We start from the raw sequence: 25220 nt of genomic DNA on the forward strand, positions 1-25220 counted from the left end.
GGTCAAAGCACTCTCCCTTCTCTATTCGATTTGTAAGGATTGACTATCAGTGTGGTCTCTTTTGTATAAAATCTCGTATTTGGAAATACTGAAAGATGTCCTTGCTAGGCAGTCCAAGCTTCTGGTGCAGCTGCTCAAAGGACATCATGAACCCTCCCTCGAACAGGTCTCCCAAATAGGAGATACCTCTGGACTCCCAAATTTTGAATGTGGCATCGGTCAGCCCTGGCTGGAATCCCAATATTCCCAATATGGGGATATAAGGGGAGGTTTTTTGCAAGTTACCCTCATCTTGTCGCATCATCCTCCAGACTTTAATTGTATTTAAAACAATAGGGTTTTTACAATAATCCATAATAACTCTCATCTTGTCCATAAATAATAGATTGATGAGGGGACATTTTGCTTGGGAAGTCTCAATATCTAACAAGATTGACCCAATCAGCTACATAAGATAATAGGGAGCTCAATTGGTACCTCCTGAAATCCGGAAAGTCCAGTCCTCCCCTTGCAAGGCCTCCCACCGGCATGGCCTCCGATTTCATAAAATTGATTTTATAACTTGAAAACATACCAAATAAATTGACCACATGAATTAAGCAGGGCACAAATGTAAAAGGATCACTTAAGAAAAGGAGAACATCATCCACATAGGAGTAATTTTGTGTTTGCCCGATCCAGCCGTTATGTTAGGATCAGTTCGTATAGCTTCTGCTAGTAGTTCAATCACTAGCATAAATAATAATTGTGAGAGAGGACATCCCTGGCGACAGCCTTTGCCAACGTTAAAGCCATCCGAGCTTAAACCATTGCTGATCACCGCTGCTTTGGGATCATTATATAATACTGAAACCCATTTAGTGAAGACCTCTCCAACACTGAATCATTCCAGCGTATAAAAAAGATATGGCCATTCTACTCGATCAAATGCCTTCTCTGCATCTAGGGAGACAACTAAACCCGGTATTGTTCCCTGTTGGCAGGCTTGTACCATATTTAAGACTCTTCTAAAGTTATTAGTTGACCTGCGACCCTTTATAAACACTGTCTGGTCCTATTTTATAATGAATGGTAAAACCCTCTCCAGTCTTAATGCTAACATTTTTGAGAGAATTTTAAAATCCACATTTAACAAGGATTTGGGTCTATATGAAGAGCAATCTTCTGGGGCCTTTCCCTTCTTGAGAATGAGAGAAATATTTGCTTCTCTCAACGAAGGCGGGAGGCAGCCCTGACTATGTGAATAGTTATACATATTTATGAGTGGCCCAGCCAGTTCCCTTATAAATTCTTTATAGAACTCAGCCTGGAATCCGTCTGGTCCAGTCGCTTTGCCACTCAAGCTGCCTAATCGTGTCCTGTACTTCCGGGGTTGTCAAGGGGGCATTCAAGATCGACATCTGCTCTGAGGTTAGGCCCGGAAGGGCCAGATTGTTAAAGGAATTCTCCATCTTCCTAGTTCTATCCTCTCAGTCCTGCGACTGATACAATTCAAAATAGAACTTTTTAAAAGCGATTTTGATCTTTTTACGATTACAAGTCAGGCTACCAGCATCTCTAATAGACATAGTGGCTTGGGGAGCCTTTTTCTTTCAGGCAAGGTACGCTAGATACCTGCCAGGCTTGTCGCCATATTCAAATAATCTCTGCTTTGCAAATAATATTTCCCTCAAGATATTCAAGGCTACCCTAAAGGCTGTGATTCTCTGTAGCTTAGTAATGGAGAGCCCATCAACATACGAAGTTTCAGCTGCCTTCAGGCAAGCCTCGAACAGACGCAGTTGCTCTCCCATTTGTCTTTTCTGGGTCGCAGAATATGACTGACCAAGCCTCACCCGTATGCCTTAGCAGTCTCCCACATCGCCAAAGGGTTACTGGCCGTGCCTGAGTTGATATCTCAAAAGGTTTTAAATTCCTGTGAAAAATACTTTCTGAACTTGCTATCCTTCAATAAGAAAGGATCCATATGCCAATGTCAGGGCCCTATCCCATCATTACTAGTCTTAACTCCCATATATACTGCTGCATGATCAGAGATAGTTATATCACAAGACAGTATCGAATTCAAAAGGGTCGAAGGGACAAAAAAAAAATCGATTCTGGTATGGCACTTGTGTGGGTTAGAATAGAAAGTAAAGTCTCTACCCTGGGAATGGAGACACCTCAACACATCTACCAGTCCTAGCTCCCTGTTCAGATCCGCCAGTTGCCTAGATCTCAGAGATATGCCCATTGAGCTCCTATGTATCCTGTCCGTCCCTGGGTCAATAATACAATTAAAATCTCCCCCTGTAATTGTATGGTGGATCCAGAGAGCCATCAACTTAGAGAACGCTTCTGTTACTAATTTAAAAGGGTGTGCCGGGGGCAATAAAGATTCAAAATCCCGTATTCCTCTCCATATATTAGGGCTTTAATCAATATATATCATCCAGACTCATCTTTTATCTGGCTTAGCATTTGGAAGGGAAGACTCTTCCGAATAAGAATGGCTACTCCCCTACTTTGAGCTGAAAGATGAAAAGAACACCTGGCCAAACCCACCCTGTTGCAGCTTCGAGTGCTCCTTATCAAGATGTGTCTCCTGTAAAAGAGCTACATTAACCCTTTCTTTTTTAAGACTTGATAACATCTTTTTCCTTTTGATTGGCGAATGGCTCCCCTTGACATTCCAGGTGCACCACCTAAACAAATGGCTAGCCATGATCGTCCAGGCAAGCCTGAGACCTCCCAGGAGGAAGAACCCCACCCAAAAGACATTGAAGAAAGACCAAAAAAATTCACATATAAAAAAACTCTTTAAAACAGTTAAATCAACACAATTAAAAACTACTCCTAAGTAAAAATAACATAAAGCATATCTAAAAAGAGACTTTCCCCCTTGCTCATAGGGGGCACTACTACCTTCCAATAACTCTTCCATAACCTCTCCCAGCTACAGCCCTGCCCTTGGTCCAAGCATTACAAAATGGAGTAAATAAATTCCAGTATCGTATAAAACAGGAGTTAAAAGTGGGTGACCCCCACACTATCACCTAGACACGTTTAATAAAACAACACAAGATAGAGATATATAAAATTACGAAATTACAATCCCAGCAAGTATTAGACAACTAAAAATAAGAAAGAAAACCTCACTCAAACATCCCCCAAGAATCAAATAAGCCGTACAAGCTATAGACAAGAGACCAAAGAATGAATAAAAGAACAGGCACCCCTCCCCCACCCCCAGGGAAGGACGGACAAGAGAAAGATGGAAAAAGAAAGGATAAGCCGGGGGGGGGGGGGGGGAGGAAACAAATAAAGGCATTATCCATACACTTCAAGTCCCATCCAGGAATTCTTTTACTTTCTCCGGTGATCCAAAGTTAGATACAGATCCTCCTTGACTGAAGTGCAGCGTTGCTGGATATTGCATAGAGTATTGAAAATTTAAGTCTCTCAGATGCTTCTTCGCCTCATTGAATGCTCTCCTCTTACGGACCACAACCGGAGAAAAGTCCTGAAACAACATTATCTTGGAGCCCTTGTACATCATGGATCCTTCCCCGAGACTCTGGAGACTTCCAGCAGCATTTGTTTTTCCCTGTAACACTGAAGTCGGACTAAAACCGGGCAGGGGCGTTGGACCAACCCTGGCCTGCGCACAACAATCCAGTGGGCCCGCTCAACCCGCACTCGGCCTAGCTCCGACTTTCAGCAGCTGTGGGAGGCATTGCTCCAAGAAATCCACAAGCTGGCATTCCTCTTCCCTTTTGGGAAGGCCCAGCAACCGAATATTTTTCCGACGACCTTGATTTCCGAGGCCGGAGCTCGCTGCTCCGCCCTTCTGACATGTTGCCCGAGTTTTTTGATCTCTCGGTCATGCTTCTACTGCATGACCGAGATTGACTCCCACCTGGACCGGGCCTCCTTGATGGATGTGTCGATGTTTTCCTGGTGTTTGACGATCTCGGAGATCTGGGTCGCCTCCGCAGGTAAGTCCTCTGAGGTGGCCGCGGACATCCCTGCTCCTGCGGGAGGGGATGGGGGTGGGGGAGCGGTCCCTGCCTGTTGCGAACTGAGAGTGTTTTTGCTCCTAGTCATTTTTAAAAAGCACCACACTGTTAAAGTTTGATGCAAAATGGGCAAAAGCTATTTTGAGTAATTTAACAGGTGAGGTGAAGGTGGGCACCCCACTTTGCCTCAGTTCTAGGCAGAGCTCTGCAGACTCAGACCTACTGGGTAGTCGCCATCTTGAATCCCCCCCAACAACTTTAATTTTTAAAGTTTAATAAATAATTAAGTAACACCTATTTACAACTCATTTATCTAAACCTATCGTTTATCTTCCCCTCTACAATAGGATTCTGATAAAATCCCCAATTCAGATTTATAGAAAAATTCAAATTTCAAAACCAACCAGCTGTCTTCTCTTGGCACCTTCCTCTGTTGATTTGTTCTACAGGTTGGAGTCTATCTTTTTTCCTGTGCAGACTCCCTTCTCCAGACAGATACCTCTCAGAGAGTTCTTACTAGCAGCCTACATCTGTTGACCTTTTGCAGTTCTCCTCCAACTATTCAATTTTTTTCTGGTTTTGTACCCCAAAGCAACTGATCATTGCACTGGTGTTAATATTGTCAAACTTGACTGAAGTTTGGTATCTTAGGGCATAATTTCAACCAATTAGCTGAATTTGAATTTTTTTTTGTCTCCAGGCAACCCAGCCAATCTAACTGTTCAACCAAATGTTGCATTGTATCTTGTTCAGAACGCTTGGTGCTGTGTCAGGTAGTTGTGCGAGCTTTTAACTCTTAAAGGTATAGTATTCCTTACCCCTTCATAACACCCCCTCCCCAAGAAAAAATGAACCATCAGAATAGGAAGTTGACTTCTTTTCTTTTCGATTTTTTAAACACTTTAGCATAACATATAGATAACTTTAATCTAAGTTCACCTTAAAACATTGGATAAATACAAATCTCATTTAAACTTTATCAGTTAAATCCGCAATAACGCATCTTCGATTACGTTCTTACGACCCACTACATGGACACATTTTACATTAAAAGTTTGTATCATAAGACTCCAATGAAATAGTCTCATAATTTGGTCTTTAAAACGTTCTAAGACTGTTAGAGGATTGCGATCTGTGTACAAAACTATTTCCGACACATTTTAACGTGCATGTCACAAGCAGTGTAAGGCCAATAGTTTTTTTTGATTGTGGAGTATTTCCTCTGGTGGATATTGAGTTTCTTTGAAAAGTAACCAACTGGCTGCTCAATCCCATCCTCATCTTCCTGTAGCAGCACAGCTCCAACTCCTATGTCACTAGCATCAATGACGACTTTAAAATGTTTTGAAAGGTTTGGTGGTTAATATTGCTTTTGAAAAATTTAATACCTCCTGGCATTGTTCTATCCACCAAAACTGTGTGTTCTTCTTCAGAAAATCGGTTAATGATGCCACTGCACTGCTGAAGTTTAGAAGAAACTTCCGATACAATCTGCTGAGTCCTAAGAATAAAAGCACCACTTTCTTTGAGGTTGGCTGTGGAAATTCCTCAATAGCCTTCATCCTTGGTTCTGTGGGGTCAACCTTCCTTGACCGGTTATGTCTCAAGAATGTCACCTCTGCTTTCACGAATTCAGTTTTATTTAAGTTTATCACCAGTTTTGCTTCTCATAGTCATTCAAAGAGCTTTGCCAACTGTACCATGTGATCTCCCCAGGACTTACTAAAGATCACTACACCATCCAAATAGACTGCACAGTTTGTTAACCCAGCCACAACTCTGTTTATGAGTCTTTGGAATGTGGCAGGTGCATTCGTCATTACAAAGGGCATCACTTTAAATTGATTATAGCCCATTTGGAATTACAAATGCAGACATTTATTTTGCCGTCTCTAATAAAGGTACCCGCCACTAATCACACAGTAATTTCCAAATTGGTGATGTAATTGGCTTGTCAGACTTTCTCGATACAGTCCTCCAATCTCGAAACTGGATATGAGTCCAATTTTGTAACGGTATTGACCCAATAATCTAAGCAGAATCATCGAGTCTCGTCCACTTTGGAAACTGAGACAATTGGTGAACTCCACTCGCTCTGGCTTCGATCCATGATATTGTCATCGAGCATGGCATCCATCTCCTTCTGGACCTGTCTGGCTTTGAAAGGATTAAGCCAATAGGGGTGTTGTTTTAGTGGAACAGTATTCCCTATGTCTACTTCATGTGCAATCGCAACAGTCCTCTCCAACTGATTCTTACATATGTCCTTATACTGCAGTAACAAATCTTTCAACTGTGTTCTATGCTCTTAAGACAGATAGTTTACTTACCTATCCCAACTCTTCAAAGACTTCATTTTTTAATCTATTTTGAGGCACATCAAAATTCACATCATCTGGATTTGATTCTTCACGGTGGGGCAGTAACTAACACCTGTTTCTTCAGTTCTTTCCCTCTAGCATAATACAGTTTCAACATGTTCACATGAAATACCTGACACCTTTTTTTTCTATCTGGCATTTTTATTAGGTAGTTCATCTGACTCAACTTATTCTCAATTTGATAGGGACCACTAAACTTGGCTTTGATGGGATCTCCTACCACTGGTAACAGTACTAATACGTCATCCCCTCAGGAAAACATTGAGTCTCAGAGCTTTTATCTGCCACCTGCTTCATTCTATACTGTGCCCTCTTTAAATACTGTTTAGCTAATTCACCAATTCGATTTAGTCTCTCCCTCACCTCCAATCCATAATCTAAGTGTGAGATCTCCAACTTTGGTCCTGTCAATTTTTCTTGAAATTAATTTCAAAGGGCCTCTCATTTCATACCAGAATATTAACTCAAAGGGAGTGAACCCGAGTAGATTCATTTGGGGCATCTCCAATGGCAAACAATACGAATGGGATACAGCTATCCCTTTACTTCAGGTAATCCTGACGGTATGCTCTCGACATGGTCTTCGAGGTCTGATGTCACCTTTGTAAAGCTCCCTGGGTTTTAGGATAATACACACTGGATTTAAAGTGCTATATACCTGAGCTACATATAACGCCCTTACACAGCCTAGCAGTAAAATTTGACCTTGGTCCGACTGAATCTCTCTGGGTAGCCCATACCGTATGAAGCTACTAACTCCTCGACTACCCTTTTTTACCTAGATACTCCATAATGGAATTGCCTCCAGACATTGATTATGGTTAACAAGTACTGGTTCCCACTTCTAGTTTTCGGGAGGGGACCTACACAATCAATTATAACCCACTTGAAACGTTCTTCAAATGTGGGAATTGGCAAAGGTGCTGGTTTTACTACCATCTATGGCTTACCTACCATTTGGCATGTATGACATGTACGGCACAAGTTAACTACTAGGTGATCTCCTACAGGTGGTTCATGTGCTACCCTCCTGTCTGTATGCTGCCAACAACACAATCGGGTACACTTTGGTCCATTTCTCCTCTGCACTAACCTACCATGGTCTCCATTTCCATCTCAGGATTCTATCTTTCAGGTAATAATACTCTGGAATATTCTCTGCCTCCTTTTCAGAGTACACATCCATATGTACATCTTTTATTGTCTTGTCATGAGGTTGAAAGTCCCTTAGCTTTTCAGGACTAAATACTTCTTTCTGACTCTGCCTGTTCAAGATTTTCCTGCACCATTACGTCAGACAGGGTGTCTGCTAAGTAAATCTCAACTCCTTCATTTCTCTCTTTAGTTTTTGCTTCATGCTGTGACTTATGGTAGTGGGATCTGGTTACTAGACGTCTGAGAAAATACCAAGATATTTCTGTTTTAACTCCTCAGTTTCTTGGTCTTCCTTGGGCTTCTCCACAATGAGGGTGCCACTCCCACCTTGGATCCTGCCAAATGATTCCCAAGAACAAATTGAATTCCTGGAACAGATACTCTGTCAATCACTCCCACTGTAGCTTCCCCAGTCTTGAGATAGCACTCCAACTTGATCTTACACAGGAGAACGCTAAATTTCTGTCCATCTGTCCCACAAATTACTACACTCTTGGGCAACAGATCAGAAAGAGTGCACATTCACTCATTGCTTACTATCAGTGGCTAGATCCTATATCTCTCAAAATTATAACTTCCTGTCCTTCTCACCCTGTTCTTCCTGAGTAAATTTTACCCACAGAAGAAAATTCTTTAGAGATCAGGTACTAGCTTCATAGCCAGCCCCTGTGCACTCTCCTGCAGCTCCTCAGCTCTTCTTGGGGTCTCCTTTACTGCATTCAATAATGCCACTAGCTTAGCTTCTTTTCCATCTTTTCCCACAGTGCCTTTCTTTAACGACCACTGTGGCATTATGTATCCCACTTTATTACAATGGAAACACCTGAGACCATTCACCTCCCTTCCACCCTCTTGGGCTTCTTTTTTAACCTGTGGTAAACTCTTACCAGTGTTGTCTATTCCTAGTTTCATAGTGTAGGATCTCCCCCTTTCCCAACTCATATCCCTCAGAGGATGAAATTCTGGCCAGAAGCTTGTCTTATGCACCAACATGTATTCATGTGTTAATTGCGTTGCCCTTCTCACTTCTTGAACTTTGTTTCTCCACCTGATCTCTTACCACCTCTGGAAGTGAGTTTTTAAACTCCTCCAACAGAATAATGTCTCTTATAGGTCCTATCTATTTTTAAAGCACACACCCATCTATCAAAATGACTATGTTTAACTCTTTCAAACTCAAGTCTGACCTGGTCCCTCCTTTATATTTCTGAACCCCTGCCTATATGCTTCTGGTACCAATTCATAAGGACTTAAAATAACCTGTTTAACCTCTGCATAATCTCTTGACCCCTCATCTGACAGTGCGGCAAATATCTCACTAGCTCTGCCTACCAGTTTAGTCTGAAGTAGCATTACCCACAAATCCTTGGACCACTATCTGCCTAACCAACTTTTCAAATGAAATAAAGGCTTCATCTTCCTCATCAACATGTGGCAGAGTTTTGACATATTTGCATATATCACTACCTTCTCTTTCAATCTCCATGCTGTTAACCTGACTTTGCTGACTAAGTCGCAACTTCTCAAGTTCAAATTTTCTCTTTTTGTCTCTCTTTCTTCTGTCTTTTTCCTCTTTCTCTCTCTCTCTTTCCCTTTATCTTCTAACTCCATTTTCCTCAAGTGTAATTTAAGTTTTTCTACCTCTACTGCACTTGTCTGTTTCTCTGACACACCTAAGTGTTTGAGTAATTCCCTTACAATTTCAGCTTTACTTTTGTCCTTGGTTAAACCCAAATCTAACTTATTTGCTAATTCTAAAAGTATGGCCTTTTCCTTTCCTTCTAAACTTTCTTGGCATATTTGAGAATCACCTTCAAATCCCAGAATCTCGAGTAATTTTAAGAGACATTTCTCTCACCTTTAATTTAATCAACCAGAAATTGACAACATTAAACACATGGTCTTACCCACTTTTTATTTAAAGATTTAGGACACTAACCTGTAAATGTTTAAATCTGCTGGGATTTTTCATATCCCCAATCTATTCAAATCTGGCTAAACCAGTTCAATCCTAATAATGATTCCCCAAACTGTTACAACACAGGGTTAAACCTCCCCCCTTAATTTAAACCTGCAACACAGAAATTACTTTACGCGTGCTGTAATCTGTTAAACTTTGAGGCAAAGAACGATGCCAAAAGTCACTATTTATAGTAAAAATTAACAACTTTAAATTTGTTTAAAGTCTAACAGAGAACAATTAACCAACACCTGTTTACAACTCATTTATCTAAACCTATTGTTTACCTTCCCCTCTACAATATTAGTCCAATAAACCCTCCCCCTCCCCACCCCCAACCATTTAAAATTTACAGAAAATTCAAATTTGAACACCAACCAGCTGCCGAATCGTCTCTTGGCATCTTCCTCTGTAGATTTGTTCTTCAGGTCGGAGTCGATTTTGTTCCTGTGCAGATTCCTTCTCCAGACAGGTACCTCTCAAAAAGTTCTTACTAGCAGCCTACATCTGTTGGTCTTTTGGCCGTTCTCCTCCAACTGTTCAATTTTCTTTCGGTTTTATACTCCAAAGCATCAGACCATTTCATTGGTGTTAACATTGTCAAAATACTAAATTCAAACTTGATTGAGGTTGGGTATTTTGGGGCATAATTTAAACTGATTAGCCGAATTTGAATTTTGTTTTGTCTCCAGGCAACCCAACCAATCTAGTTGTTCCACCAAATGTTACATTGGATCTTGTTCAGAACACTTGATGCTGTCAGGTAGTCCTGGTTGCTCTTAACTCTCTTAAAGGTATAGTTCCCCCAGCACCTTCATAACACTAAGTCTCTTTGTTCTGCAGCACTCCCCAGGGCCCTACCACTCACTGTACAAGTCCTGGCATGGTTTGTCTTATAAATATGCAACACCTCACCTTCATCTAATTTGAACTCCATCTGCCCAATAGCCCACCTGATCAAGATCCTGATATTCTTTGAGAGAACCTTCTTCATTGTTCACTACATCACTAACTTTGGTGTTATCTGCAAACTTACTAATCATACCTCCCGTATTCACATCCAAGTCATTTCTATAAATGACAAAAAGCAGTGGACCCAGCATAGATCCGTGCAAAGCACCACTGGTCATGGGCCTCTCATCTGAAAAGCATCCCTCTGTCTCCTACCTTCAAGCCAATTTTTCATCCAGTGGGATTGCTCCCTCTGGATTCCATGTGATCTAATCTCAGTAACCAATCTATCATGCAGAACTTTGTTACAAGTCCATATATAGATGTCTACCAGTCTGCATCAAAGCTTTTCATCTTGCATTCCTTCTTGGCAAAGCCTCTGTCCACTTGCCAACCAAGAAGCATCCTTTCTCCCCTAGAGAAAATTTGTTGTCAATTTGAAATTGGCATTCTTTCTTTTGTCCTGATGAATGCAAGATGTAAAGCTTCAGCAATAAATCTCTTTTACTGTATTGTTCAATTTCAATGCTCCTAAGAGACTGTTTCATTATTTATTCGATTGCCTTCTAATGGTTAAGTTGAAATCCAATTTTAATACAAAAAAGCCAGAAGTAAAACACGTGTAGCTGTGCTAAGAGAAGTCACACTAACAAGCCCCTCAGCCTTTGTCACGATCATCCACTCTACAATTAATATTGTTACTAATTTCCAGCAGTTGAATTGATTCCCATGGATCATTTACTCTTTAAACAGATTCATCAATCTTTTCAGCCTTTTGTTGCAAGCTGAAGGCTCTAATCATTCCTCTGGTTTGGCTCCCAGTTGTAATCAGTAGCTGGAATGGGTCAACACTTTACATGGCTTATCTAAGGCCATATTATAATATTTGTCATGCATTGCTTTCTCATCAACCTCTTCAAAACTGACATAGCATCACTGGACTGGAAAGTTAATCTAGTTTTTTTCAAAAATTTGTTTTCGTGTAGAAGAGTATTCTTTCATAGTTCTGGTTTACGAATTGTAGATGGAGGAGTCAGGTGGTGAGTTACATTTCACAGTGTTCCAAACCTATGACTTGTAATAGTAACCATATCTACTTGGCCCACCCATTTCAGTTTCTGGTCAATGGTAAGCCCAGATAATTGATGGTGGATTCAGCGATTATAGTTCCATTGGATGTCATGGGGGAAGGAGGTTAGATTCTCTCTTGGAGGTTATTAGTGTCATAATGATGTTACTTGTCACTTATTAGTCAAAGCCTGAACATGGCCCAGATCTTGCTGCTTGTAGACGTTGACTGTTTCAGTATCGGAGTTAAAACAATACTGAAATCAAATACCTCCACTCTAACCTTCTGATAGATGAAAGCTAAAGGATGCTATACAAAGGGGCATATTCTGAGGCTAAGACAGTCAAATCTCAGTAATCAAAGCTCTTTCCCTGTAGGTTAAAAGGGCGAAAACAGGATATCCAACAAACAGTCAAAGAACCACTATTAGAAAGAAATTAGAATCTAGCAATGGGTAAATAAGTTATAAACCATCAGCACATAATTCTAATTAAAACTCTAATCTCCTTCTAAGCTCCCCCTGATAGAAACAGACAGACAGGGCAAAATAAATTACTGGCAAGTTGTTTAGTCGTCTTTATTTCCAAGTAGCGTTGAGATTATCCTCATAACTCTTCTGCTGGCCAGCACTTGGCTCCAGCCACCTTTTTCCAGTTGTTTTAATTGCTTGGCGAGAGGCACAATAAGGCTGGTACATTGCAAAAAATAGTCTTTGAATTATCAGTTTAACATCACAGCTTGAAACAACCACTGCAGGAATGATAAACTTTTTTTTCAGGTTTGTAGGAGTTTTGACTGCAAAGAACCGAGGCCACTCTCAAGCTTGGGAAGAATTGCACATCTCTCTCTACTTTGTTTCCAGCTCCAAACTGTACAGTTATCTACAAACCAACCACACAGTTATTGGTAGGCAAAAAAGTCTTTGTCATTGATAACTCCATTGACCAATCAACTTCTTGTTGCCAGCAAAAGCTGCATGAGTATACTCTATTGGCTCCAAATAGTCTACAACTCAAACTACAATTACTGCTTATTCCAACAGTTATTACACAATACTCACATCAGGTTTCAGGGTACCGCCTTTTCAAACAGCAGCCATTCTTTTAATATTGTTTGTAAAACATTTCAGTCCCCTATTTTTAAGGGAATACAAAATAAAAAGACTTTGTCCTTACACAGGATATAAACAAATGAAAACAAAGTCGGTTTAACACCAATAATAAATTTATTAGGAGTTCAGTTTAGCATTTACTAAAACTGATTTCAACAGGAGACTCCAGATTCTGCTCGAGTTTAAGAACGGAAACTGCTAGAAATACTGCATCATGATTTCGAACAACCACAACATCATTTAGATTTAATTTTAGTAGTTTAGGAACAAACACTAATCGGATTGGTAGCTAACATTCCAACATGCCGTACAGATGTTTTGCATTTTTAAAAGATCCGTTACCTCTTGCTCCTTTATCAATACTGGTCCTGCCCTCGAGAGTTTGCAACTAAAATTCTTCTCTCTCTGCCTCTTTTCTTACACTTGAATCACCGGAGTTCAATTATTGACTTTTTATACCCAAATATTAAAACATTTTAGAAGTTCTAGACACTCCATTTGATGGGTCATTTATTGGAATCTTTTTCAAGTTGAGTAAGTTGGACAGCAACTTCCTTTTCTGAATTCTTGTTAATGGTTACTGATTATTAGTATATTTTCATTTTACTCTTAATTCTTACATTCCATGGAAAATAATGGATTTTCCCCAAGACTAATGGGCTTTAAGGTGTCTTGTCACTTTTGTCATCCACTTAGGATACACATATTTATATCAACCAGGTTTCAAATTTATTTGTACCTTCCAGCATCCAACATATGCTACATTCATCACTATCTCACAGCACAGTGGCATAAATTGTTTATTGCTAGGGATATTAGTTTCAAGTTTACCTTATCTAACCATTCCATTCTGTTTAAAACAAAGTCCTGATTCTTGCTTGGGATATCTTGAAGGATGTGGTGCCCTTTTCCAAATTCTTTATAGCTTATTTATTGTTGCTCCCATCTTCTGTGTTTAGCTATGACATTCCCACATTGTGGCAAGAAAAGACTACAAATTTGAATGACATGCTATTTTCAAAAGTTACACAAGTTTGTTCTTCATTTGCCATATTATTACCTCGTTATTCCTGGTCTCCGGTTCATACATTCCTTCCTGGGTCTGTGTCAATATCTGCTTATTGGCTGTCTTTGTTTTGATATAATTTTATATTGCTTCCTCAAATGCACTTTGCATATTTTGTTGTTCTCTCAATAATGATGTCACTTATCTATCACTTCAGCGTTGTTTTGTGAACTCTTCACCTTGCTGCATTGGCAACATCAATCAAGGGCATGGTGGAGGTGAGATGGTGTTGAAGAGTGGTGATTTTCATTCCAGCCATGATGGAGCGAAGAGGACTCATGCCTGGCCATCAGGCCCATAATGGAGCACTTAAGAATGACTACACGTGGCAACAAATAAATCAAGTGTTTAACAGGTAACACTAGTTGGGGGTAGGGGAGGAGTGCAGTCCAAAATAAACTGTAAATACAAATTTACCGTTATTAAATCCAATAGGAAATTCAGAAGAAACTCCTTTAAGCAAAGAATACTTAAGATGTGGAAGCTGCCGCTATGCAGAACAATTTAGGCATACAGAATAAATGGATTTAATGGGAAACAAAGGTGTTATGATGGGGATAAGTGAATCACAAGCATAAGGCAGGCAATTCGCATATCATTCTTGTGTTGCTTATTTCAAAGAACTATGCAACTTATTCCACTCCCAGACTTCTATCTTCTGGCCTGGTAATGTTTTCTCCAGTTACCCACTCATGCATCTATGGTAATACATTCTCCCAATCCACCTCATTCCAAGCCCCCAATATTAAACTCCAGTATTAAACAAACATTCTTATAACCATCTTTGGCCCACAAAATAGAACTGAGGTGGCCAGAACTTAACAATATTCCACTTATTCCTTTTCAAAAAGAATAAAAAGTCGAGCATACCAGAATTTTACAGCATAGAAAGAAGTGTGATGAGAGGACTCAAATATGGATCTTACACAATAGTCAGTGCCAAGTAGCCTGTTTTACCATGTAATTTCAATGTTATTTTTAAAAATAATACTGGATTGTCAACTTCAATGACCTGACTGGCTATACTTTACCCTTTGTGCCAACATGAGTGTGTTTGGGCTTGCATGTACGCACACAGCTCTATTTTACTCGATCACAGAAAAGCATAGCAACAAACAATATGACATCAGCTTGCATCATTCCCAAAATGCTCAGCTGCAGCAAAACCTTGTTTTTAGTTAATGGTTAGAAGAATATTAAGCTATCTTTTGAAAAATTGATGGATAGCAGACTCCGTACTGACTGCAAAATATATTCAAACACGAGTAACAAAAAAAATTATTGGAATGTTTGGCAAACTAAATTAACAGCCCTTAATCTTTCTTTCAGCAATCAGACACTGACACATGGCATTCTCTAAAGCTGTTTAACAAACACGGAAATCAAGTGAAAACTGTGGAAGGCTAGTTCAAATATCCACATGGGTTAATCCTCAACACAAACTTCCAAGCAAGTTCTGGTTTCAAATTGATTTAATAATGTACATGGGCATTTTAGCACAAAACACATTGAATTAATTTAAGAAAAAAAATCAACTGCTTTGAAGGAAAGGCCCACCAGAGGTTTGTGAGTAGCACACACATCTGCACAACTTTGGTCTTGTTTTATCACTCCTGTTTATAAATCAACACAAAAGGTTGTACAATTCGTATGTGATAGTGCACTATAATCAAACCATAAACAAATCATTCTAATTCCCAGTTATTCACTGTGGCTCCCAATTTTACATCTAAAATGACCATAGCCATTTTGTCAGTCCACAGATTGCACTTTTAAAAGGAATGCAATGTTTGTTCCCATAATGAAGTGTCCTCAAACACAGATAAATAACATTTGACAAAATGTAAGTTTTTATAAATTTATTCAAAAATGACAAACAAGTGGATTCTGAAAATTTGTAGCCTGAACAATTTTGCACAGAACAAGATTTTGTCGCACGATGCTTTGGAAGAAGCTTTGAAGGAAGGAAGTGCAACATTTAAATCCTAAGAATTTTAATAGTCAAAGCAAACAAACAAAAACAGGCAGTTTTCTTTAAAAAAAGGCTTAGAAGTTAATTTAAATATCATTCTTATCTACAACCACTGTTGTTGAAAACATACATGGGTCTTCTGCAGCTGTTTTACATACCGTGACAGCTGTACATCTTATTACAATGTTTTAACTTTGTGTTATTGGAAAACTTGCTGTTAATAGGGTTCTTCCAACATTTAATATGTACGAATCTCTTTCCAAAAGCCAGAACAAAAACATATGTATGACTTTCTTTCAACAACCTTCACTGTCCAAATAGTCTTATGTCATGTAATAGTTGATCCTGATGAAATGAATGGGCTCAAAACAAAACCAGCAGATGCAAAATCTGGTATAGGCTCCTAGGTGGGAAAGGAAATTATCAATTTCCTCAAAAGGTTTCTTTTTCTTATTTTACAAAAACATAAGTGCAGTCCATTCATTGTAAAGGGTTGATCAATCCACCTACAGCTTCGACTCAGGAAATCCCAAATGATATTTGGCAAGACTTACCAGTAGGAATTGACTGAATATTTGATGAGCAAAACAGTAGGCTTTAAAGAGGAATTAATGAGACATGAGGTGAAGCAGAAAATATATATGAATATGTTGTTATAAAGTGCCAGTGAATCTGATCAGAAACATGTGGGGCCAGTCTCCCTCCAGACAAACTATTCAAAAAAACTATTCGAAAGCAGAAGTCAAAGGCAGGCCTACAGAGAAAAATCGAAGGCCAACATTCATTTAGAAGAAATAACTTACTCAGTAAGTTTCTGAATATTTCCAAAAGGTATACAGAAGTGGTAACTCCAAGTAACAGCTTATTTGAACTCTGCAAGCTGAAAGTGTCGTACAAACAGTATTTAATATGAAGTTAAATTCACAGGAATCCAAAGTAAATCAAGAGAATGGTTAGTACATTGATGAAAAAGTTGGAAAAGGGAGAAGCAGTGTCAGATTACAAAACAGCAAAGCTAAAAAGAGGGAAATTTCCAAGTAGAATTTAGTAGGGATTAACTTTTGTACGTGTCCAAGATCTACAAAGCCAAACACAAGTTAGCAAATTTCTATTGATAATAAAATAGGAAATGCAGAACAGGTTTCAACAAACAAAATCCACAGAAAGGTGGTGATGGGTCAGATATATGGCAAATGAAATTCTGATAAATGCAAGCCATATTCTTGGCTATTTCATAACTATGCCTTGCGAGTATATGGAAATTACTTCAATTTCCAAAAGGATATTTGAAGAGTTAGCTGGGGTAATATCAAATAGCGTGAGTATATAAAGCCAGGATATAACTTGCAGGTTTTCAGAAATTGGTATATTTACAAGTTGTTGCTTAGACTACACTTGGGATACTGCGATTAAGAGCCTATAAAGAAGAGTGATTCCAAGGGTAAGCAGATAAAATCATAAAAAGGGATATGTTTGAATTCTAATTATGGTAAAGTTAGTGAACTTGCAGTCAGGACCATGGGAGCAGAATATATAAATTCATGTCCTAAATTTACATTTTACTACTTTAAAACCTGTTTGCTTAAAATGTAAATATTCATCTTCTATGGGAGTAGGACAGAGCAAGTCAGAAAGAGTACGAGAAACAGAAACATTAACACAAAGTTTAAAATGCGTTCAAATGGTAAAGTGAAAAAGCTGGACGCTAAAAGTTTGTGTTTCAAGCCAAATACACTTTTAAATCCTCAATTGATCTTTCTTAAAATGATTTGTAGAAATAAATACGGCTATCTACAACTTTTATGTAATGCCTACTTCAGGTATTATAAAATCTCAACACCATACCTCTCCCACACAGTGCAAAACAGTAAATGGTGCAATATTACATATTACCTAAACTCATGACACCTCTGGCAGGGTGAAAGTCCAGAGCAACAGCAACATCTAAAGCTTTGCTCTTAAAAGGATGCAGTACCATTGAAAGAAAAGAAAAGCTAAAGAAAATAGCATTAGAGAAGAAGAGTCACCTTATGCAATCTATCATAAGTGGCATGACACATCTTTTTCAGTTATGATGTAAAATGAGTTTAGTCAGTTAAAGTATGACATTATTCTACCTATTTTCATAGGAGTTGAAGACTTGCTACTACAAATGACTGTGCAAGGGTTAACAGATCAAACAGCAACACTTTGCAGAGAAAAGAAACAAAATCTTTATATCAGGATTAAGATTGTATTTGAAAACAGCAGAAATCAGCACCCTTAACAAAACAATCTCAACAGAATAATGCCCTCAGGCTTCATTGTAACTGATTTACATAAATAAGGGAACAGCCCTCAAAGGCAGCACAATCGAAATTTTGCCTTTGGAAAGCTACAGTTTCAATCATCAGAGTATAAGCACAAATCCATCAAAACAAGGGCTGCCAGATCTATCAGTAAATCATGCAATCGTGGTTTAATAAAAAAAAAAGACCTTTAGGAGATGTAATGTGTAAGGTTCATATTCTCTGGCATTCCAAATAAGACAAGCAAACATCAGCATCCCCTTTCCACTCTCCCCACACTTACAATGATGCAAATTCTCAGGACTGGGATGGACCTTTAGAACTAAAAAAGATTTGAGACGTGAACCTCTTTGCTCAACTTCCTACAAGGTCATTACTAATGACACACCAAGTTTAACAGCTCAGATACTAATTGGGTTCTGCATGCGTACGCAAAATCAGAAAATCATGGGAGCCACAGGTTGTGTGCAAACCTACACAATATTAAAATATTTAATTCTAGAGCTAGGGAAAAAAAAAAATCTCATTCCCTTGAACCTTCCTCTGGCTTTTAACTGTTTCAAAAAGCTTAATTCATTAGATTTGCTGCTAGGTTGCATTAAATTTACTTTAAGCTTGATAATTCAAATCTTCTCCTTCACAACTTCATAAATTAAATACTGTATAAACTAGTCAGAAGCTAGGGTGGAGAATCATCACAAGGCAATTAAAGACTATAAAAGCTAGTCTTTAGTGCAACTATAAAGAAAAATCAGGATAACTGAAATGAAAACCAGGCTGGTACTGTTGCAGCTCTGTCATGCAACAGTACCAGGCTGGAATCAACATGTGACATCCCATGCACCAGTTAAGTGTGACTTCTGTAGAACTTAATGGGGCCTTTAGTTACTAGACTGCTTTTATAGTTTTTGCAACAGGCCTTTGTGGTGCCTATACCACATCTGTATCTGCAGGTACATATTTCACAAATAAATAACCAAATCAGTAAATTAATTGCAAGACTCAAAGGGATTGCCAGATAAAGCTTGAATGTTGAAAGGATAGCCTTTACCCAGCCTTAGGTAGATCTGCTGACCTTCATCCCAGCCCAAACAAAGTAAAATGCACTGTTTACTGTACTACATTGATTTACATTACAATATGCCACACCTGCGTATTTACTGGAAAACCTTTTTTCAAAAAGACTTAGTTATTTCATTTCTTTTTACAAGCATTGAGGCTCACAAAGACAGCAGCAGATGGTTGAACGGTGCTTACAGGTTACATACTTTAGAATATGAACTGGTATACTTGTAACTATCTCTGTGTACAAATGATTAGGTGCTTGGGGCTGTCTTTGCTATTCACCTCTTCTTGGGCGGATTTGCCGTGCGAGGGGGCGTAACAGGGCGGCCAGAGTTCAAACCTCCATACTGGTATTTTGCTTTCTTTTCAGAAGGCTTTAGAATCTAAAAACAGATATAAAATGCATATTCACTTAAATTATCTGAGCAATGAATGGATCTCATAAACAAGTTTGAAGAGGCATAATTAAAACATGCCAAGCTAAAGGAGAAATTTTAAGAGGTGACTCAAAATGACAGTCAAAAGACAAACAAAAACTTTTTTCTTGAAATTCAAATCAAGGGCAGCAGGATGTTAAAATGGAAGCAAGGTGCAAAAAAATGCAATAAACAATCCAGGCACCTTCTACTCCTCTGAGAGACCATGTGCCTAATGGGAGAGATGCTTCTTACCAACCACATTTTGCAGAATTTATACACAGAAGTTTAAAAGAACACTGCTCAACCCTATTCTTTCTAGGACTAGCAAGCAAATAGATGAAGGGATTATAAGGTTTAAGTGTGCTATCAGAAAACAGTAAATCCAAAATTAAAATCAGGCACAAAGCACAGAAGTGGAGCTCATTTGCACACAGACCACAGGAGCAACATGTTCTAAATAGCACAGAATTGTTCTGGATGGGACGCAGATAGTCAGGTATCTAAACTAGCCAAGGCTTCATCTCAAAAGGTACCTTCCACATTGTAATCAGAGAAGCTCAAGGCATTGATCTTTGATAGTCCCAAATGCATCCATTAGCTGTAGGTGTCACCATGGATTTGAGTTACACAATAAAACATTTTTGAAATTTTCATGCAACATGGCTGTTGCTGGCTAGGCCAACATTTGTTGCCCATCCCTAAATGACTGAAAAGATGGTGATAAGCTGCTTCTCGAATCACCGCAGTCTATGTGGCACAGGTTCTAGCCACAATTCAGTTAGGCGAGATGTTTCAGGATTTTGACCCACTGACAGTGATAGAATCAAAACTCCAGATGGTTTGCAGCGTTGCCTGGAACCTGTAGTTAGTGGTCTTCACATACATCTGCTGCCCTTACCCCTCTACTGTGATAAAGGTCTTGGACAACGCTATTAAAATTTACACATTCTAAATGATCATGTAACGGTATAAAACTGGTAATTTTATGAGGAACATTTGAGCCTATACGCACTGGAGTCAAGAATAAGAAGTGGTCTTATTTAAACAGAAGGTTCTGAAAAGAATTAACAGGGTAGAGGTTGGGAGGATGTCTCTTAGCAGGAGCTTGGAAGTCGGAAACAGCTTCATCTCAAAACCCATCTCAGAGGGTCTTTGGAATTAATTTTCCTGGACAGCAGTGGAGATTCAATCATCTACTTTATTCAAAGTTGATTCAACAAGAGAAATTGGAATTCATGGTGGGCAGATAAGAAAAGGAGTTGGGGGCACAATCCAACTAGCTACAGAAAATGCATTATAAAGGTGGGTAAACAAGAGGCCCAGAGTCATACAGCACGGAAACAGACCCTTTGGTCCAGCTTATTTTTGCTGACTATAATCACAAACTAAACCAGTCCCACCTGCCTGTCCTTGGCCCATATCTCTACAAATTATTTCTTATTAGTGTACTTATCCAAATGTCATTTAACTGTTGTACCTACATTCACTACTTCCTCTGAAAGTTCGTTCCGCACAAGAATCAAGCATTGTGTAAAAATAAAATGGCCCATGTGTTCTTTAAATCTTTGTCCTCTCACTTTTAAAAAATATGCCCCCTAGTCTTGAAATCTGCACTCAAGGGAACAGATACTTGTCATTCACCTATCTATACCCCTCCAGTGACAACCAAGTCCCAGCCTCTCCTTCCAACTCAAACCTTTCACTCCTGGCAACATTCTGGTAAAACGTTTCTGAACCTTCTCCAATCTAATCATATCCTTCCCATATCAGGGGGACCAGAACTGGACACAATATTCCAGAACAGGCCTCACCAACTTCCTTTATAACAATAGGTGCAGGAGTAGGCCATTCTGCCCTTTGAGCCTGCACCACCATTCAATATGATCATGGCTGATCATCCTTAATCAGTATCCTGTTCCTGCCTTATCTCCATAACCCTTGATTCCACTATCCTTGAGAGCTCTATCCAACACTTTCTTAAATGAATCCAGAGACTGGGCCTCCACTGCCCTCTGGGGCAGAGCATTCCGCAAGCCACCACTCTCTGGGTGAAGAAGTTTCTCCTCATCTCTGTCCTAAATGGTCTACCCCGTATTTTTAAGCTGTGTCCTCTGGTTCGGCACTCACCCATCAGCTGAAACATGTTTCCTGCCTCCAGAGAGTGTCGAATCCTTTAATAATCTTATATGTTGCAATCAGATCCCCTCTCAGTCTTCTAAACTCAAGGGTATACAAGCCCAGTCGCTCCAGTCTTTCAGCGTAAGGTAGTCCTGCCATTAAGAACACCCAGATCTCTTTGTACTGCCCCTTTACCTAAACTGATTCCATTTAGGTAGTAATCTGTCTTCCTGTTCTTGCCACCAAAGTGGATAACCATACATTTATCCACATTAAACTGCATCTGCCATGCATCTGACCACTCACCTAACTTGTCCATGTCACCCTGTCATCTCCTAACATCCTCATGTTTCACCCTGCCACCCAGCTTAGTATCATCAGTAAATTTGCTGATGTTATTACTAATACCATCTTCTATATCATTAATATATATTGTAAAAAGCTGCGGTCCCAGCACTGATCCATGCGGTACCCCACTAGTCACTGCCTGCCATTCCGAAATGGAGCTGTTTATCACTACTCTTTGTTTCCTGTCAGCCAACCAACTTTCAATTCAAGTTAGTACTTTGCCCCCCCATACCATGCGCCCTAATTTTGCTCACTAACCTTATATGTGGGACTTTATCAAAAGCTTTCTGAAAGTCCAGTTACACTACATCTACTGGATCTCCCTCATCCATCTTCAGAGTTACATCCTCAAAAAATTCCAGATTATTAGTCAAGCATGATTTCCCCTTCATAAATCCATGCTGACTCTGACCTATCCTGTTACTACTATCCAGATGTGTCATAATTTAATCCTTTATAATAGACTCCAGCATCTTTCCCACCACTGAGGTCAGACTAACCTCAACAGGACATCCCAACACCCATACTCAAATGACTGAGCAAAGGCTGCAAGTGTGCTAAATGTCTTCTTAACCACCGTGTAAACATGTGACGCAAACTTCAAAGAATATATCCCTGAACCCCTGGGTATCTCTGCTCTGCAACAGCACCCAAGGCCCTATGTTTCATTTTATAAGTCCTGCCCTTGTTTGTTTATACAAAATGCAATACCTCACATTTATCCAAATTAAACTCCATCTGCCACTCCTCAGCCCTTTGACCCAATTGATCAAGATCACTTTATAATCTTAGATAACCTCTTTCATCATCTACGATACCACTAATTTTAGTGTTATCCGCAAACGTATAACCATGCCTTTTATGTTCTCATTTAACTCATTTATATAAATGATGATCAGAAGTGGACCCAAACCAATCCCTGTGGAAAAACGCTGGTCACAGGCCTCCAGTCAGATAAACAACCCTCCAGCACTACTATTTCCTGCCATTAAGCCAATTTTTGAATCCAATTGACAAATCTCACCCTGAATCACGTGATCTAACTTTATTAATTAGTCTACCATGCCAAACCTTGTCAAAGGCTTTACTGAAGTCCAAGTAAACAACGTCTACCATTCTTGCCTCATCAAACGTCTTGGTTAGTTCCTCAAAAAATTCAATCAAGTTGAAGAGAGACAATTACCCTCGCACAAAACCATACTGACTATTTCTGATCACTCCTGACCTCTCCAAATGCATATAAATCTATCCTTCAGCATTATCTCCAACACTTTACCCACCACTGAAGTCAGACTCACAGATCTATAATTCCCAGGCTTCTCCTTCCATCCCTTTTCAAACAAAGGTACAAAATTAGCCACTCTCCAGTCATTCGGCAATTCACCCACGGATGATACAAATACTTCTGTAAGGGCCCCAAAATTTCCTCCCCAACTTCCTGGGATAAGCTAGATCAGGTCCCAGAGATTTATCCACCTTTATATTTTCTAAGACCTCCAGCACTTCCTCTTTTATGGTATGAGCTGCATTCTTTATACTATTCATTGGTAGGGAAAGCAGGCCACCTATTATTGGAAATGCAATAGATTAAGAGAAGGGAATATGCAATGAGACCAGTTGTTGAAGTCAAAGTATTAATTTAATCTCTCTCCCATCTCCTCAGGTTCCACACAAATATGACCTTTTTGCTCTTTAAGGGGCCCTATTCTCTCACTGGTTGCTCTTTTGTTCTGACTGTACTAGCAGAATCTCTTTGGATTACCCTTAACCTTATCTGCCAACGCTATCTCATATCACCCCTTTGCCTTCCTGGACTACTAAAGAATGGCCCTGCATTCTTTATACTATTCATTGCTAGGGAAAGCAGGCCACCTATTATTGGAAATGCAATAGATTAAGAGAAGGGAATATGCAATGAGACCAGTTGTTGAAGTCAAGCATGCAGGTACAGTAGGCAGTAAAAGGTTGCAAAAGGTATATGGTCGTAATAGCAACAGAATTACTATGAAGCAAGGATGTCTTGCTGCAATTATACCAGGGTCCTGGTGAGACCACACCTGGAATATGGTGTGTAAATTCAGTTTTCTTAGCTGAGGAAGTGCTGTAGAGGGAATGCAGCAATGCTTTAGCTGACTGATTCTCTGAATGGCAGGACTGGTGTACGAGGGGAGGTCGAATCAGTTAGAATTTCAGAAGAATGGGCAAAGGCGGAATATCAGCTACAAAATTTTAACAAGACTAGACAAGGTGGATTCAGGGTGAAATGCTGCTGATGGCAGGGGAGCCCAGAACCAAGGGTCACAGTCTAAGGATATAGGGTAAACCATTTAGGACTGAGAAATGCTTTAACCAGAACGTGGTGAGTCTTTAGAATTCAGTACCACTGAAAGCTGTCGATGCCCCAAAAAAAGCATCAAATTATCAAATGGCAGAGCAGGCTCAATAGGCTAAAGGGCCTTCACCTGCTCCTATTTTTTTATGACTTTATGATCAAGTAATTTTAGCTATTATTAAAAACAGAATTCTTTCAATTTAGAGAAGCAATTCTTCCTGTGGATTATTTGCCCGATGATGAGGGGCTAAATTTAGTCTAATAAGAAGTAATGTATCATTCATCATTTGTTCTTCAGGAAAATAGTTAAATCACTTTTCCTATTGTGTATTGTACTGAAGTGAACAGTACAATAAATACCGCACTATGCACTTGACCAATACATACCTGAAAAGAACACATTAACGTTTCATCGACACTCATCATTCCTCCAGCATTATCGAACTCGCCACAGTAGTTAGGAGCAGAAAACAATGTAACCAGTTGGCGTTTTGCAAAGAATTCATAACCATCTTCAACCACCTGAAAATCAACGTTTATTACATGAGTAATTTTCCACTCTGATATTGCAAGTTTTTTTCAGCCCAAGTCTTGGTTCAGACATGTTCCTTTCAGGAAGAGCCAACAGCTCCTCATTCTGGGGAAACATCTTGCTGATGTCACAGGGAGAAAGGGAGCAAGGTTTCTAATTGATTAGTGTAGGTCAAATGCTAGTTTGTATTAACTTGTTCATTCGCTTGATGCTACAGGTGAAGGAATCTCACTGCAGTACAGGTTAAGTGCACCTCAGTTTTTCCAAAGGGTTCAAACAGTTTTAGCCCATCTTCTGGTTAGTACAGGGAATTCAGAGAGTGAGCAAGTTGGGCGGTGCTGTTTGTTAGAAAGTAGTAACTGTGATTTTTAGGCAGTAAATTAAATTTAAACTTAAACTTGTAATCTAGAGGCAACAGAGAGTTACTTATGTCAGTTGTTTGGATTTTGTGTTCC

The 25220-nt window shown here is 39.4% G+C and overlaps 1 protein-coding gene across 1 annotated transcript in view; it reads right to left on the bottom strand.

Moving 5' to 3' along the window:
• Window positions 1-15535: 15535 nt before the first annotated feature.
• The window catches only part of ppp1cb (protein phosphatase 1, catalytic subunit, beta isozyme), a 112897-nt gene continuing 103212 nt past the window's right edge, over window positions 15536-25220 (bottom strand). The window contains exons 7-8 of the mRNA XM_043687219.1: window positions 24621-24755; window positions 15536-19399 (exon numbers count right to left, since the gene is read on the bottom strand). Of these exons, the coding sequence (XP_043543154.1) occupies window positions 19295-19399; window positions 24621-24755 (240 nt within the window). The 3' untranslated portion in view covers window positions 15536-19294. The remainder of the gene's footprint in view (window positions 19400-24620; window positions 24756-25220) is intronic.

Source organism: Chiloscyllium plagiosum, chromosome 3 (assembly GCF_004010195.1).
Source record: "Chiloscyllium plagiosum isolate BGI_BamShark_2017 chromosome 3, ASM401019v2, whole genome shotgun sequence".
NCBI lineage: Eukaryota > Metazoa > Chordata > Chondrichthyes > Orectolobiformes > Hemiscylliidae > Chiloscyllium > Chiloscyllium plagiosum.